General features: G+C 45.7%; 1 protein-coding gene across 1 annotated transcript in view; it reads left to right on the top strand.

Moving 5' to 3' along the window:
• STX8 (syntaxin 8) overlaps positions 1 to 17,590 on the top strand; it is a 99,904-nt gene that overhangs the window by 44,420 nt on the left and 37,894 nt on the right. The window contains exon 7 of the mRNA XM_086762333.1: positions 17,313 to 17,414. Within this exon, the coding sequence (XP_086618459.1) occupies positions 17,313 to 17,414 (102 nt within the window). The remainder of the gene's footprint in view (positions 1 to 17,312; positions 17,415 to 17,590) is intronic.

Below are 17,590 nucleotides of genomic sequence, written 5' to 3'. Positions count from 1 at the left end.
TGGTGCGCAGCGTATGTCGGGGTAGCGACCTTTCTGATCGGATGGGTCTGAAGGTGACTTGAGCTGGTACTGTGAGTTTCGTCCTGCCGTAGTCTTGACCTGGGACCAGGCAGGTTTGGTTTGGCTGTTGGAGCTTCTGTGGGATGAAGTCTAGGATTGCTACTTGGCCTTGTGTTGCCTTTCTCTTCTGCAAGGATGTTAGGCACTAAATCTCACTGGGTTTTGTGAGGTTATGTGTGCTGTTCCTCCCAGCATCTTACAGTTTCAGCTGTAGCAGAGGGTGAGGAACTTGGTGGAAGTGAGAACAACCAACTTCAAAAGGCATTTAAAGTGGCTGAATCCCACACATGATGGTGACAATGGCATCTAAGAAGCCAGAGTGGACTTTTTACTTTTTACAAGCGTGCTGAGAACAAGAAAAGAAATAACAGAAATTCATGTGCTTCTGTGAAGTTATTCTAAAAGAAGTCTTCTCATGGAGGGTGCTGAAGCACTGTGAGAAAAGTACCATCTTCTGTCTGGCTTGGGCTGTGCTCTTACTCTTTTGTATTACACAGAGTAACACCGACTGCACTTCAGCAGACAGCATGTTTTCTATGTGCCTGCTCTTGTGAGTAGCATCTCCAGGACATTCAGAGTTTGGAAAGTAGAAGGAGATGGTAGGAGAGGACAGGGAAGCTGGCAAGTTGAAGGTTTAGTTCAGCTGAGATTTCCCAATGCATTGAGAATTGCCTAGGAGGAGCATGTTGCAGGCTGGCTGTGTTCTGGTGCTGGTAGGAGAGGGATGTCAGGCTTTGACAGGTGGGTTTTCAGTGCTCTGTTTGAGCCTCCTTGAGAAGGAACTGATGCCTGGTGATCACAGCTTGAGGCAGAAAATCAAAATGTCTGAACCAATCTGGGTGGTCAGGTTTGAGGTCAGGGAACAAGCCAGCTTGCCAGGCCATCCCTTTTCTCTCTGTCGGTATATTTGCTCTCCTCAACCCCTTTTTCTCTTGTTTTTCTCCATATTTCTGTTGCTGTTTCCTATCCCTTTGCTCTCTGCCTTGTGGCATGGTGTATGTGTGTACCAGGTGGTAGCTGGTGGCTCACCTACGTGGAACAGTAAGCGTTAGACCTTGGCGGTGACTGAATACCACCACAAAGGTGGCATTGCTGGTGTAGATGTCTGAGCCTGCCTGGAGCTCCTGAGCGGGAGGGCTTCCTCAAAGCTGCCGTTACTCTGGGTTGCAGTGGTGTAGTGCTCTGTAGTGGGTGTAGGAACATAACTCATGGTGGTGCTTGCACTCTTTGGTCAAATTCTTGTTTGTTAGTTATTGACCTTTGCCTGCTGTAACGTTTTTCCCTACTTCACGCATTGATTTGATGAACAGTTGGATACCTGCTTCTGGATTGTAGACCAGAGTGGACACACTTCTAGTAGCTTTTCCAGCTCTTCTTTTTTTTTCATTTTGAGACTTGTGCCAGGAATAAGCCATGGCTCTCCGGTGTCATGAGCGTGTCGTGAGTGAATGGCGTATCTGTGTGCGCTGGGACGGCAGAGGTGTTGTGCTAACCGGTTTAATTATACTTAAGCGCTTGATGTTAAGTGATGAAGGAGAAATGTGTTACTCTAATGAAAATATCTGTCACAGAACATGGCGGTGTGTCTTGTTTCAGCGTGACAAAAACCAGGTGAGCAGAAGCAGTTGACCGTAGCTGGAATAGCTGTTAACAAACATGCCTGGCTGCCAGTCTGCTCTCTGAGCCGTGAAACCTGATAAGACCCGATCCACAGCCCTAATAAAAGGAATTTCCATACACAATTACTTCGGCTAGGTTTCAATCTTATAATAGTGTCTTTTGTTGAAAGGTCTGCAGGTAGAAGGCACTGGATAATCCTCCAGCACCTCCCCGAGAAGGGATGCACGCAGCGTTGTCACGGCAGGGTCACCTCCGGGGAAGGTGGGGAGTCAGGTGTGGCGTGTGTTGTCTCTTCCCCCGACCTCTCGCTTCCGATGCCCTCAGGAGCAATCGGACATGGATACGCGTGTAGGCTTAGCCTGGAGGTCACCTAATCAGGGCATGGGAGGCGGAGAGTACGAGGTAGGGAGCAAAGTGGGAAAAATTGGTAGGTAATTTCACAAAAATAATAGGGGAAGCCATTCTGGTGGCCTAGAACGCCGATAGCAGTAATGTAGGCAGATAACAATGTACTCCTACACGGTGTTTTTTCCTTTGGGTATCAAGGCACGTCTCATAGTACTTGTCTTAGTTTGGAGCAAAACTTCTGTGTCTTTTCTTGTTCATTTAGGAACCAGACAGGAAAGACTCAATGTGGTTCCAGTAACTGTATATGTTAGCGAGCTGGCTGCGTTACAGTTAACGGTCATTACAGGATAAGGGTATTTTTTGGCAGACTTCATGCAGCAGCAGAGCGTTGCGGTAGTGCTGTTAATTCAACAGAACCACTGATTTGAGTTGATTATGAAGTGCATTTGTCCAGTTTTTGGAAAAATAAGAGGATTTGGCTGTGGTGCTCAGCGGTGAAGGTGAAGAGACGAACTCGTGCTTGGTGTGGCTTCGATCAGTAGAGACACAGTCAGGGAACGAGAGCTGAAAGAGCAAAAGAATCTTAAGAGCCCGACGCACGAAGCTCTGTATTGTATGTTTGGTAGGAAGAGAGATTTAATAAAGTACTTGAGTATAAGAAGTAATTGAGTTAGGCTGTAGAGAGTTTTGTGAAGTGCGTGCTGACAGAAGAGTTAACCAGCCAGACCGTTGGTGCTGAGATGTCTTCTGTGGATCAGCAAGTCCTTTCTTCCAAGCTGCTCCAGAGCTGAATTCAACCTGAAGTTGTTATTTTCCAAAACTGCTTTCCCTCTAAAGGAAAAAAAAAAATAATAGCAAAAATGGAATTTTTCTAGCAGCTAACTTATAAAACTAAAAATCTGAATAAATAAATGGTGCAATGATCAAAAAATGTTACATTAACACTTTTTTATTACATTAGCTGAGACACTTCAGTAACATGCTGTTATCCTGGGGCGCTGGGGAGATCATGATTTTTCTATTTTTATCAGTTTTACTGTTCTACACCTTTTGTCACTGGTTCCATTTTGCACTGCATTGCTGGCATCTGGATTTCCATTGAAATCTGGCTGGAAAAATGTAATTCTTTGGAGCTTATCTCGTGGCTGTCAATCTTATTGCCTGCGTGATGCACAGCCAGAAGAGAGCCATGAGAGGTGGCAGTCCAAGGGAACAAGGACCTCGGCTCTCCTGGAGTTCATGGGGGCTGAGCATTCAAGTCTCACAAGGCGTATTTGAAAACCACTGTCTTCTCATCAAATTGAGGTGCTGGTTGTAGAAAATGGTCTGCAAAGTTCAACTGGGTAACTGGTGGTTGCTCTCAGTGGGCTCTTTCGCGGCTGTTTCAGGTTAAAGCTGGGGACACAGATGCTGCTACAAGGCTGGGTTGGTTCGGTTAGGTTCGCTCGTGCTAGCGGGCAGCGGGATTCATTTTCAAAGTTCTCTTGGAACTGCCTGCATTGTTTGGGCTTTTTCTGTTGGCTTTCGTGCTGAACTGGGCTTGTAGTTAATGCTGAGTTGCAATTTCCTTGACAAGTTCTCTTCTTGGAGATTTACAGCTCAGCTGCTTTAATTTGCCAGGCTAATGCTTTGGAATGCAGGTTGACAGTCCAGATGTGAAACCTTTCTCCTCTGAAAGAAAACAAAGGATTAAATGTGTTTTAAGAGGGTTTGAAAAAATTATTTAAGATTGAGGTCCAGAACCTAACATCTTAAGTTTTGAAATACGGCTGTTAGCTGGTGATGGTAAACTCCCAAATCCGGAGACTTGAAAGCGTGTCATCTTTGGCCCGGCTGCAGGTACCGCTTGGCTTTGGGCGCACCTGTTATTGCCCGCATCAAACGCTTTGTAAGGTTTTACAGAATGTCAAATGATCAAATTATGCCTCTCCATGCAATTAGTGCAGGTTAAAGAAGGGCTGGAGTATTGCTTCTGCTGAATCCTGTGCAGTGGTGGGGGGAGAACTGCGGGCGCTCGCTTGGAAATGACAGCGTTTTCCCAATGGTCCTTGGTAAGGACAGTAGCTCACGCTTTCTGATTTGACAAACTGACCCCCTGAATTTCGTGAGGGGGCCTATAAATAGAATGATGTTTGGTTTTAGGGTGCGTGGGGGAAGGCGCACATGGTGCAGGTTTGCTGTAGCGGCTGCTCCCTATCATCCCTGTGGCGGGGTGAAGGGTCTGACCAGACGGGGATTCTCTAAAGCATGATTGAGTTGGAAAAGGGGATAATAGTGGTGTTTAATGTCCAAAACATTTTTTTTCTTAGAGAGAAACATAATGGCCTCAGCCAGGCCATTGAATCTGATCCTTTGTGCTTGTGAAGATTCGTACAATGCGTCTATCAATTAATATCCGTTTGAGTTTCAGAATTATTTGAGTTGGAAATGATGCAGCAAGAGTTAATTGTCCTTTCAAAGAAAAGATGAAAACATCTATAACTTTCTCCCAGCCCATATGGAAAGAGCAGACATTTGGAGCCTGTACGACCAGATGTCTTAAAACTGAACTCCTAGCCTCACAAGTTACAAAGGGCAGATCTTCCCGGGCAGGTCTCTCGAGCTGCCTTGAGAAATATAATGGGGTAGAGACGGCAGAGCTTTGCTTTGTGATTTATTAAAACTGGCGTTGTAAATAAAAAAGCTATGGCTTTTTATTTGGGACTAATAATCAGATTGGTGTTCTCTTCAGATCAGATTGAGGAAGCCTCTGTAGATGGCAGTTTTGCAAGCAGAAGAGGCACGTTTTGTATATTCACTTGATGTTTGTTCTTGTCTACAGATCTGCCTTTTTACCATATTGTGGAACAGCAGATTAGTACAAATATGCTAAGAAATGGATTTAACAAATGAAAAAAAATAGCTTACATTTTTCCTCGTTAAAAATCAGGGAAAAAATGAAAACCCTAGGCTAAAAGTGCCTTTTGTAGTATCAATGCATTTTTTTTTATAAGCAAGATGTTTTAAGTTGTGTAATTAGAAATAATTACTTTGAGAATACACACACAGAGCTAGAGTTAATTTTTTTATCCTGTATGTATTCACATTCTTTCCCTTTTTTTGGGAAACAAAGTAGTTAGGCTACAGAAAACGTTTGATGTATGAACTCTTGCTGCTGCTACCGTGAGGTGGCTGACTTGTTCCCGTACGTTTGAGAGCAATCAAACAGCTTCTGCAAAGAGCTGCAGGAGAAGCACAACAAGCACTAGTAATCTCTTCAGCTTGATAAACCATGTATTTGTGCAGCTTGATAAAGTAGAGGCTTAAGGTTTCCTTCCTGCGCTGGAGTTCGTCACACTGGAATTCAGAACGCGTGCGTGGAGATCAAACCGGTATTTAGCCACGGTCTTCTGAAGTGTCGTACAGGCACGTCGCTTAGTGGCACTAAACCCTCAGCCTTGTGCAGCTTTTGCCAATTAATCATTTTTGATCCTTCCAACAAATGAGCTGTAGAAAGGAGAAAATCATAGAGGAGCGGAGCAGCTGTATAAGGGCTCCCTCTGTATAACAGCTCTGCAAAAATCCGCGGGCACAGAGCCACGCTAAACAGTAAGTGTTCAGCCACATCTGCAGAAATTCCATGGGAGGGCATGTGGAAAGTTGGCACGACTTTTGGTGGAAGGAAGTGGGAAGAAAGAAAATCATTAGCTAAGGCTAACCAGGATTCATAGACTTGACGTCGTCTTATCTCTGGAAGTTCTTCTTCCACCCTTTCTGTTGTTTTAACCACTTTTCTGAGTAATCAGAACTTTTTTTTCCATGACTGCAGACCTGGAATGGAATATTTTGGAGCCGTCAACTCAAGAGATGTTTTTCTCTGCCTTTGGCCTCTTTCAGGCTTCTGGGCAGGTGACTGGGCAGGTAGGACACTAATAATTCCAGCAGTATCAGAGGAGTGCCTTCACTGCAGCACATCTGATTCCTGGTATTTATTCAGTCTGAACATGTTGTTAGATGATGTATTCCTCTTGCTAATTTAGCCAATTTACCATTGATTCCAGTAGAGCTTGATGAAATATGTCAGCTGGAGATTAATCCCAGGTGCCTGGGCTGACCTTAGCTGCTTTCAGTACTGTAACCATGAAGCACTTGCAAGTTTTCTGGTTCCTCCCGTGATTGATAGACCAATTCTAAAGTGGCTTTCCTCCTCGATTCTGATCCAAGAGGATAATGTCATGCAGCTGTCCACAGCATGATGCTCTTGTCTTGAATACTGTGGTGCTCTGTTGGCTTGTTACCAACCTGAACGTTTATGAAAATGGCAGTTGTGTTTTGCAGGCTTGACAATTCACTGGTACATGGTTCTGTGTTTTCCTCTTCTCTAAATTCCTGGAGAAGAACTGGACAAGTCTCGTATTGCTCAGGTGGGACTGAGTCTGTCATCCTCAGAAACCCTCTGGAGTGTGGCAGGTTGCTGGTTCGTGTGTCTGTGGTGGAAAATGACATAAAGTGAATAAAACTGGAAGGAAAGGAACACACCACTTAATCTTGAATCACTAAAGTCAGCATCGCATCAGCACCTTGAGCTGTGTTCCCTCTTTGCTCTTCAGCAGCCCATGTAATATATTTCAGTCTCCAGTTGCACAAGAACACTGCTGGTCATTTTTTTCCAGTCTTCCTTAATCTGCTTCAAAACCGAGGGCGCTTAATCTCCAGTTGTTGAATAATTCTCAATTTTAGGGACTGTGGCAGCGATGAAGTGTTTCACTAACTTTTAAGCTTTTTAATGTGAAAAATGTGGGACGTTCTCATGGGTTGGAAATAGCGTTACAGTTAACACGTCGGGGATGGTCCGGCCCTGCTTTTTTGGTTGAGTTTTCTTTAATTTGAGTAGAAATGAGTTTATACATTCTGCGTGGCCTGCTAGACGTCTCAGGAATTTCAGTATTTCTTTCTTTGAAGGCCCTCGCCACGGAGCAGGGCGATTCTGCTCAGACCCGCTCCCAGCAGAGCCGAACAATTCGGTGATTTTTCTCCTGGGGACGAAATGACATCAGCCATTTATAACCATCGCTTTAAATCGCCGTCGAGCCGGGGATGTCTTGTAGGCAGGTTTTGAGAAATGAGGTTTTTTTTCTTTCGAAGGTGCTTGGGAAACTTCTGCTGAGACTCCCAAGTGACGGGGCCTTTGTCCGGGAGGAAGGAGCCGGCCTTGGAGGGTTATCCATCAGCACGCCGCGGCATCCTTCACAGCCCCAGTTCATCAAAGAGACGTTCACAGCCCCATCTCACTGGCCGGCCTGGGGTCGGGCAGCCGTGATGTATTGTTGGGCTGACGGATGGCATGCAAGCCCAGGCTGGATTTATGGGGAGCACCTTTTGTGAGGAAACCCTTCGTAGGCAACGTGCTGGCTTTTAAGAGAGTCCTCCCATCGATGCGCTAACACAGTTACTTTCAAGATTATGAAAATGGATGAGAATTTATTTCTATCTCATGGAAGGAAGGTCTATATCTGGGTCAAGGTAGCTGGGACCCAAGTGGGTGAGAGACTTTATCTCGCTTTTGGTTTTTTTTTGTGGTTTTTTTTTTTTCAGTGAGACGAAGGCTTGGTTCTTGGGTACACACAAGTGTTGCATTCATTAAAGTGATATTGCTTCGTTACTGTGATGGCTCCACAGTTTAAGCAGTGTAGAAGTAGAATTGTCGAGTAGATCTTACAGTGACAACAGCAGCATGGAGTATAACTTAAGTTATTTTATTTATTTTTTTTTTAATTGAGAAATGGACTGGAAACCTCAACTCGTAGTGTTCGGTAGTGGAGTGGTGTGTTATGGTGAATTGCTGTACCTTCTACCCCACTGGAATGGGGCAACTGGTGTTATTTGTAATTAAAGCCATTGATATCTATGGGAAAGTATTGCAATGGTGTACAAACGTAGGAAAAAATAGTTACCAAAAGAAAGTAGGGGTGAGTATTACAAAGAATTTCTGAAGGCAGTTCAAATTCTACTTAGATTTTGGATAAAGGGAAAACAAACAAATATGGAGTCAAAATTAGCTTCTGTCCTTTCATTTTCTGCTGTAATTTTATAGAAAACAAACATGTCATAAGAGGAAGGATGTTTTGATTGGCAGGGTTGTTGTATGAGTGTACATGGGCTTTCAGTCTCTTAGTGCCCCGGGCTTTCCCAGAGATGCAGAATTTCTGATTATTTTGTCTGTTGTTTGGCAACATTAACTTCGGTGAATGCTGTGAATTGGAGGCAGCCTTTTATAATTCTCACAAGAGAGTTGGTTGGGTTTTTTAATATTAATGTCCATTAACTAGGCAACTGTGCTGGTCTGCTTGCAACACGGTAAATGAAAGGAAAGGTTGCCTCCTGGAAGTAAAGGGGAGGAACGAATGACCTGGCTTTACACTGAAATACCTCTAATGAAGGAGACTTATCTCCTTCCAGATAACTGGAAAGGATACTCAAAATACTGTGTCCTGTGAATATAGTTATTGCTGCCTTATATCACTGTGAGTTCTCAACACATCTGGACGGCGAGTGGTTCCAGTAACATTAAAGCGTACTATTTTGGTTGGCACGCGGACGCTGTGGTATATGCCAATTAGTAATGGCTCTTGGAAACAGACTGCTCTAAAACTCTCCCTGAACTATTCCCCGGAGAAATTATTCAATTAAGTACAGCTAAAATTAATGTCCATGGGTTTTGTTCGAATAAAACAAAATAAGCAGCTGGAAAAGGGAAAGCTTCTCAGTGTGTGCTTTTAAAATAACAACTCTAACTAATAACTGTGTTTGCTGGAATCGATACTGCTGTTTGTTTTCCCAGCATTGCTCTTTAGCTGTGAATGATCCGATGAGGGTTACCACAGCTGATGGCCTGGGATGATTCTTTGTCTCTACCATGCATTTTCAAATCGCCATCTGCTACCTCCGGACCTACTTTCGAGAAGATGGAATGTTCTGTTTTGCTTGAGGGTATCAAAGTTTGACCTAGATATATATTTTGGGATGGATGAGGGAGGCTGTTTGGCTGTGGTGTGAAGGGCGGTGTGTGGTGGAAACAGTGGTCATGGACGTGTCCTCTTAGTCCTTGGAGCAGATGGCGAGGTTTTCTGTAGCAGAACGAACCGCTTCCTCTTGTTGCAGCAAGTGTTAGCCTTAAAGATGCTGAAGGTTTGGTGAACCAGCAGGCAAGGGTTACGCTGACAGCATGTGCTGGTCCTTGGCCTTCTCAGCTGGGCACTCAGGCTGCTCTTCACTTCCCAACGGCCAGGCAGAGGTTGTAGGACTCTGGAGCAGTTTGTTTTTTCCAGTCTGTGCATTTTTCGCTGTTGTCAGGAACTTGAGGAACTAGGAGTATCCTGGTCCTGAAGGAGTTGTTCTCTGCAAGGATTCCTCAGGGTGGAGAGCTGGTGTGGCCTGGAGTCCATGGGGTGTGCTGGGAGAAGGAGGATCTTCTGCTGCAATGGCTGATGTGTCATCGAGTGTCTCGAGCCACTAAAGTGAGCTTGGAGGGCAGGCTGGGGCTGGTGACCAGCTGCACAGGGGAGAAGAGCTGTCCGTCCCTGCCTGCTCTCCTGAATGCAAACAAAGTCTGCCAGCTCCTGCCCTGCTCTGCTGGGAGATCCCGCAGCCCAGCTGCCCTCTGTTTTGTCTGCAGACCCAGTGCCCAGCAGTGTGGAAACAGGGGAGGGTGAGGGACATCTTCATGCTGCCTGGACCCCAGCAAAGCTGCAGGGGCAGCAGTGAGAGGTGAGATCCTCTCTTGCCTCGCTGTAGCACCGGGACTGCTACATACACGTGGCACGTCATAAAACACGTTCCCGACAGGAGATCAGAAGAGGTCTTCTGAACCTGACCATCTCCAAGGTCCATCAAGCCTCTATAAATGAGAAGAGCTAAAGAGTGAGACAGCTGAAACACAGAGGAACAAGTTGGTTTGCTCCCTTGGAGAAGTTAGTATTGTTGGGTTGTATAATACTTGTGAAGTTCTGCCAAAGAAGAGATTAAATGTCATCAGTTAAATTTGGGAAGGTATGGGGAGGAATCTTGGTCTTTGCTTGAAATGCAGATCTCGTCCCAGCAGAAAGTGTCGCTATCCCAGTGTCCTGCGCAGCACACAGCTGGGATCAGCATGAATGCCAGTGGGGTTTTGAGTGTCACCTTGGAGTTGAAGAGTGAGGAGAAGTCCATGACTGCAGTAACACACGGAGAGCTGCGCGTCAGACGGGCTGCAAAAACCGAGCATGGCTAGCAGCAATGGAGAGAAATTTAAGATTCTTGACTTTGTATTTTTTTACTGTGTTTTTCTCTTCCCTCTGCCCTGACATTACAGCTGGCACATCGTGCTGAGGTTCTTCAGCTTTCTGATGTACTTACATTAGTTGCAATCTTCGTTTTATACCACTGGCATTTTGAACAATGCTCGCTTTCTGATTAACATGTAATTACGGGGTTTGGACATACAGAGGCTGGCATTCAATATATGATTCATTTCTTTGGTATCTACCTCTGGAGGTAGATACCAGAGACCTGAAGGGAGAAGGAGGGAGGGAAAGCCTGCTTGGCTTCTCCACTAAATTCCACCCTTATTGTAATTCTTTTTGCATGGCATAAAATGTTATGGATTTTAGTTCTCTCGATGTTTTTCTTAAGGCTGACTGCAGTCTTCCACGACTCACAGTGGGGTGCACTGTGGAGATGCATTACTCATCGATAAATACTATCGAGTGATCTGTAAATTTAAATCCATGGAAAATTCAGACAATCCTAGAGGGATGTTTGGTCCGCAAAACCGTTCTGCTGCACTACAACCCAGATTTATTTCTCTCTGCCTGTGCTGTATTTCATGTGGCTGTTTCCGTTTGGCTTTTGGGTTTCTTACTCCACAGACAGAAGGAGGGCGACTCAAAGACGGAGTTGCCAAAACCAATGAGGCTTTTTGTGTTTTGAATAAAACAGAAAATAAAAACAGTCATGTATGAAAGCAGAACTCTGGCTGCACAAGAGCATGGTCTAGATGTTCACCTTTCCTAGGGACTCCGTGTATGGTTAAGGAGAATTATTAAAAAAAAAAAATCCCATGTTTTCAGAAACTGGTGCAGCTCTGTGGGGTGTGGGTAGGAACAGGGAGATACAGGAGGATGGAAAGGCAACCAGGTTGTTTTCCTGCTCTTGAGTGGAGAAAGAGTAGGAAAAAGCCCACAGGTTTTCCTGCAAAATAAAACGGTGTTCCTCAAAATGGTCCAGCTCTCCTGCTCCACCACAACCTGGCTTTCACTCCCTTAAAGGACTGGTTCACATTTCTCTGTACCGAGTTGTTTTTATCTGTCATGAGCTCCTTAGCAGCAAAAACAGCTCTAGGGTTAGGTGCCCTGGTTCATGGTGTCCTGGTGATGAGAGCAGCAGCATCCATAGCTGTTGGAGACGATCATCTCCGTGTCTGTGTGCTGTGCTTCATAATCTCATATTACTCCTTTTTTGATTAAAACATGCAGTGTTGACGCATGTGCCGTAGCTCCAGCATAGCTTGCTACTGTTTAATCCCTGCAGAGAAAGGTGCTGTATTAATTTAATGTGATCTCATGACGTGGCAGTTGACTTGCTCCTCTGTCTTCAGCGTTGCTGGAGCAGAGTGGGGCTGGCTGGGCGCTGGCGGGGTCCTGGCAGCAGGGTGGGAAAGGGAGGAAAGATGGAGTGGCTGAACGGGCTGGAAGAGGGGCTTTTCCTCTCTGGAAACGTTTGGCCTTCTTGTTTTATTGTCAAAACGGAGAATTTCGGTTGTGAGCTGGAAGCTGGGTATTCGCTTCAAGCTGATCATGGATGTGTTTCAGCACGAAGGGCGTCATCAAGGAGATAAAACACTGACGGTGCAGGCGTGCGGAGTGCTCTGGGAGGTACTGGTTTTGTCATCTGTCAAATGATTTTCCAGTGGAAACTTTTCCCTTGGAAAACTTCTGACCAGCTGTAGAAAGACTTGGTGGCTGAGTTGACACAGAAGATGGGGCTGCCAGAGAAGTCTGATTTCAAACCCCCGGGAAGGGTTGTTAGAAACGTCAACAGAGGAGCTGGGAATATGGGAAAGGCAGATGGTGGTGGTGATGGAGGACCTGTGCTCTGTGTTGTGCTGCTCCACAGGACCGTGGGCAAATCCAGTCCCTGGAGCTTGCCGTCTTTTTGAGGAGGAATGGAGGAGAAAAGCAAAAGGAACCGTTTGGACAGAGCGGCAGCACCTGGCTGGGGTTCAGCTCGGGGTTTGCTTTCCCATCCTGTGCAGGAGAGCAGCTGTGGCGTGATGTATGGCCCCTTCCTGGAGAGATGACTTCCAGCCATAACGTGTGGGATTCCCCTCTCGCGGGAGGCTCTGAAATTATCCATGCCGTGGCCGGAGAGAAGCAGAACCAGCTTTTTAGGGAACGCATCAGTGTTTTTAGGAATTAAAACAGAACATTTCTGATTTTCATTGCAGTGGCAACATCTTCAAAGGAGAAGGGATATGAAGAATGAGCTTTTTTCCTGAGCAATTCCTAAGATTATAGATTTCTTGTGCTCAATTTTTTATCATCTGTCTTCTATTGGTGTCCTTTGCATAAATCTTTGTTTTTCTAGCTGTTAGCAGATGTGATTTTAAAGATGTGTATAAATACACCCTTGCTGCTGCTACTCAGTGGTTGTTCCACTGCAGTTTCAGGGAAGGACTTTACGTGCTGGTAGTCACTGAACACACACACGTGCACATGGATGGACCCCGGAAATAGGTAGCAGCAAAATGTGATGCTAATGTTGCTTATAGTGCAAACATTTAATTTAGAGATATTATAAAGATCATCTTTTTCTACCTTTAATGTATCATTTGAGACATCTCTGAATAGTCTTGTGCTGATTTGGATCAATAGATCATAGAATCACAGAACGGTTTGGGTGGGAAGGGACCTTCAAAGGTCATCCAGTTCAACTCCCCTGCCAGGAGCAGGGACATCTCCAACCAGATCAGGTTGCTCAGAGCCCCATCCGACCTGGCCTGGAATGTTTCCAGGGATGGGGCATCCACCACCTCTCTGGGCAGCCTGGGCCAGGGTTCTACCACCTTCAGCATAAAATGGATTCTTGATTCTTTAAAAGCTGACTGTATGCATCGATAGTGCTTCAACTCACTGTGACCAAGGGAACAATTCCAGGAGCAATTTTTTTCAGTGCTTTTGGTTCAGCTGCAACTTAGAAGCCTTAATTTTCTGGCTGTGATAGCTGAGCAGTGACAAGTTCAGGTCTGATTAGATGATTGTTATATTTGTTTTTATGGGGAAAAGATGTTGTAAGTTTAATGCAAAATAGTAAACATACCCACCATTTATTTGGTGTTTGTTATTTAAAAAAATAAACAGAAGGAACTTTTCCTCACTTTCCTCATGCTTTCTCCTGGGGCAGGAGCTAGAGTTAATGTTGGAACTGGAGAGGGCTGACTGACCGTACGGCTGCTGTTTCCAGCCTCTCCCACCTCTTCCACAGGGACACTTCTCCAGCCTCTTCCAACCTGGCCCCGTGCTCAGCCTGGCTGCTCTGCATTGCTCCAAAATACGTGTTGCTTGAGATCAAAACCCACTCCTGTGAGTTTTTTAACAAAAAAAAAAGTAAAATACATCAACCTCCTTTTTTTTTTTTTTTTTTTTTTCCTGTCATCTGCATTTCCTGTTTCCTCATTGCACCTTTTCCTTTGCTTGTAAATCCCCTGTGTGGAATTCAGCCTGCAGCCTCGCAGGGGTGAGATGAGGAGAAATGGTGATGCCCACCCACCTACCTCTTCCTTCCTATAGAACCCTGCCGCTCTTGTGCTTGCTGTGTTTGGCTGCCTGGTCACCTGGTGAGCTCAGACGCCAACATACCTGCCTGGCTGACGGCTGTGACCCTAGCAAAGGGACAAGCAAGACTGTGACACCAGTTTTCAAACAGAAACCCCTGCTGATACAAAAGGTCCTGTCTGAGCTCTTTACCCAACAGATGAGCAACCTTCAAACTTCTCCCACTTCAGCTGGGCTTAAATTACCGAGAATTTTAATACTAGTGTTACGTAGTAGGTTTTATCTCCTGCTTCACCGAAAGAAGACCTTGGCTAAACTTGCATTGCCGTTTTCAGTGTGGTTTGCAGTGCAGTGTTACAGAAACGTCCTTTGTAAGGTCACTGGCAGCCCTTCAGCAGCCTGCTTTTCCCGTCTGCTCCCTTGCGACGGGGGAATCTCGATCCTCCCTCTTTTTCAGGTTTCTCTCTCTATATTTATTATTTTTTTTAATTTGCTCCTTGCGTAGCCTGTAAATGCGAGCTGATGGAAAATTTTTCATTCCAAATGTGACTGCCAGCTTGAAGGGCAAAGGGAGTCGCAGGTGGGTCCATCTGTCAGAAGAGGTGGTCCTCAGGAGCCTGCTGAGGGCTAACGAAGGACTGTCAGTGCTCTGAAGACTTTCTTAGCCATGGAGTTGGTTTTCTCTGGCAGCAGCTCTGCCTGCCTTAGAAATTCATTCCTGGTTTTCAGCTCTGCCGTACACAGCACACATTGCCGTTGCATTTCCATTGCTTTAGAGTGGGGAGAAGTTCCTTCATTTACAAAAGTCAAGAGCTACTATGAACTCGAGTGTGTTGGTGGGGTGCGGGGTGGTGGTGATGGAGGTGGGTGTAGAAGGGTGGGTGCTTCAATGCAGGGTGTTGCTGGTTGCAAGGGCACCCTGGCCTGGGTACCTGCTGGGCTGGGCTTTGGATTCAGCTGGTGGTGGGGTGAGAACCTCCCTGTGCTTTCTCCCCACGCCAGCCTCAGCACAGATGTGGAGGAGAAGACCCTACGCAGACCTCCTGGTTGTGCCATGCATGCCTCAACACTTCTGGTCTTAACTGCACGTCATATCGAAGAGCTGGTTGCTTGTTGAGCTTTGGGCTGCGTGCTTGGTGAAGTGACCTGCTCCCCTGAAACCTGACCATCTCAAAAGACACATAGAGATGGAGAAATGCTTCTCCTAAGCTGTACAGTCCAGTTCTCTGCTTCAGAAATGGCTCCTGACGGTTGGTCTGACAGGGGAAGGGCTTGTGCAGGGGATGGGGAAGGAGAGGCTCTAGACAAAATCCCAATTGCAACGCCTTGGGCTTTGAAACGATGACAGAAAATTTTCCTGCTTGCATTTGTTCTCATTTAGCTACAGCTTGTTCACCAGGATGTTTTTCAAGGAGGGTCTGGTCAGTGTTGGCAAAGGCAAGTCTCTTATTTCCCAAGCATGCTTATCACTTTGTCCTTGACAACGATGGGAACTTTTGGCACTTTTTTTTTTTTTTCATTTTGAGGCAAACATGAGAAAGCCTGCCTTTGCAGGCAGCATTGTGCTGGTTTTCCTGTGTGCTGAATCACGCGAGACAGATAAAGTTTCCCCAAAATGTTGTTGGCTTTGCAGATGTTGGACCTGGGAAAGTTGGGTGGGAGGGGGAGGAGAGCTAATATCTGAACTACGGACTGAACAAATCTTGCCGTTCAAATAAAGCACCTGCTATCACTTGGGAAAATGTGCTTTGGTGTAGGATGAGAAGTAAAATCTTGAGTATTTGAAACAACTTCACAAACAGGGAGAGTTTGTGTCTGGAACAGAGCAGGATTGGTGATGTTCCTTAAGCACAGGAGCGGTGAGCGGGTTAGATCCGTAGGATACAACGGAGACTGCACGGACAGAAGCAGTTGATGTTTGCCCTCTGCCCTCCCTGTATGTGAATACATAGATGGTTGTGAATCAGGAGCTAATGCTTTAAGAAAGATGTATATTTTTCAAAGTACAGGATTTTTAGATGCTGGTTGTCACTTTAACATGGGGATTCGCTGGCGATGATGGAGTGCTTGTGGGGCAGACTTAAAAAGCATGCATCAGAAGGAGGATGCTTACATCTCCCAGCTCTCCGGCAGAGTAAAACCTCTGTGCTACACGTGCCTTTGAACATTTCCTTTGTGTCTTCAGAGCTTTGATTATTTTGTATTTGTTTTGTTATCCGTATGTATGATCAGCCTGGTTTATCTCTGTACCTAGAGTAATGCTTGGTAAGACTTGAGGACACAACACCTTGCATCGCTAACATCTCTTTTGCTGTGGGAAGGTGAATTTTGGAGGAAAACGTTCTCTTTCAAGTGCTGGTGTAAAAGTGATGGCTCGGCGGAGGTGTGCAGGTGTCTTGAGAAGCTGCAAGAACCGCTATCACATACTGGCAGCACCTTGCAAGCACAGGGTTTTGTTCTAGTGTCTCAGGAATGTTTTGGAAGTACAGGGAATGCTCTCCTTAGCGTCATCCCCTTGTCCCAGAAGTCATCCCCTTTGCTGGAAGCGTAACCAGAGCAAAATGCTTTGCAGCAGCATTCAGGTTTTGGCTGTTGTCCTCCTCCTGATTTATCATGCACAAAATGAGCCGTTCCTACCTGCAGAGTAGAAAACGACTCAAAACCGCAGTGTATTCACACACCCAGCACGAGACACTGGCTGGGTATGTCAAGAAAATTAGAGCGTAACAGTCAGCAAGAAGGAAATTTGGTGCCTGAATGTGGCTTTGAATTTTCAGTGTTAAAAAAAAACCCAACACCCGGTCCTGGTGTAAGCCTTGTACTTGGTCTGATTTCCCTGACAAAAATAAAGTAATCAGTTGTATGAGGCTGAGGATGTATTGACTTGAAATTTTCCTTCCCCCCTCTATTAAAAATAGATGTAGGAGAAGTTTTGCTCACTTTCCTTTTCCCAGAGCACCATCTGGGCTGCAAGCAGAGCTGCCACATCTGTCCAGCTCAGTCGTTGAACCGAGGTGGGACTTCGTATCCTGCATGGTTGCTTGATTGGGGCTGCCCTGAATGCTCTCAAAAGCTTGTACAAAGATTATAATTCTGAATGTATTTTAATGACTATGGCATGACCAAGTGTTGAGATGCCCTGTTCCAGGGACTGACATTCAGATTTCCTATAGCGGATGCACCAATTCTCTTACTTTGGCTAGTGTTTTGTGGCTACCATCATCTTCTACTCTGTGGCTACGTGGACTGACCCTGCTGTTTCAGGCCGTATTTTTTTCCCTCCGATCTTGCGGTGGAGGAGTGCACTGAATCTGAAATAGAAGCCTCTTGTGCAGTATTTCCCAGGATTTGGACCTTTCAGTGCATGCGGAGCCCTTGTCTGTCATACTGGAAGACAGAAGGATGCAGCTGGTTTCCATTTTGGAGCCTCCAGCACATACGTGCTTGTTGAGCTGCAGGGCTTGGAGATTAATGCTCATGTTTCTCTTTCCCCAGAGATCATCGACGACCTCACTAACCTGGTCGAAAACACAGATGAGAAGCTTCGCAACCAGACGCGGCATGTGAAGATGGTGGACAAGAAATCGACATCCTGTGGTAAGAAATGGCTTGAGCACAAATCCTTCCCTGGTAGTAAGTGATGAGACACCAGTCCAGTGCTCAAAGGCTGTGTGCAGCGTGCTTCCCTCAAGGACAGCTTCTTCTGAAAATTGGAAAAACCAGCTCTCCAGACTCAAATGTGCCTTCTGCTGATGTTGCAGGTTTGAATCGCT

This window comes from Chlamydotis macqueenii, chromosome 18, assembly GCF_036417535.1.
Source record: "Chlamydotis macqueenii isolate bChlMac1 chromosome 18, bChlMac1.mat, whole genome shotgun sequence".
NCBI lineage: Eukaryota > Metazoa > Chordata > Aves > Otidiformes > Otididae > Chlamydotis > Chlamydotis macqueenii.
The sequence above is the reverse complement of the archived record's forward strand: the minus strand, read 5'-3'. Positions and strand labels throughout refer to the sequence as shown.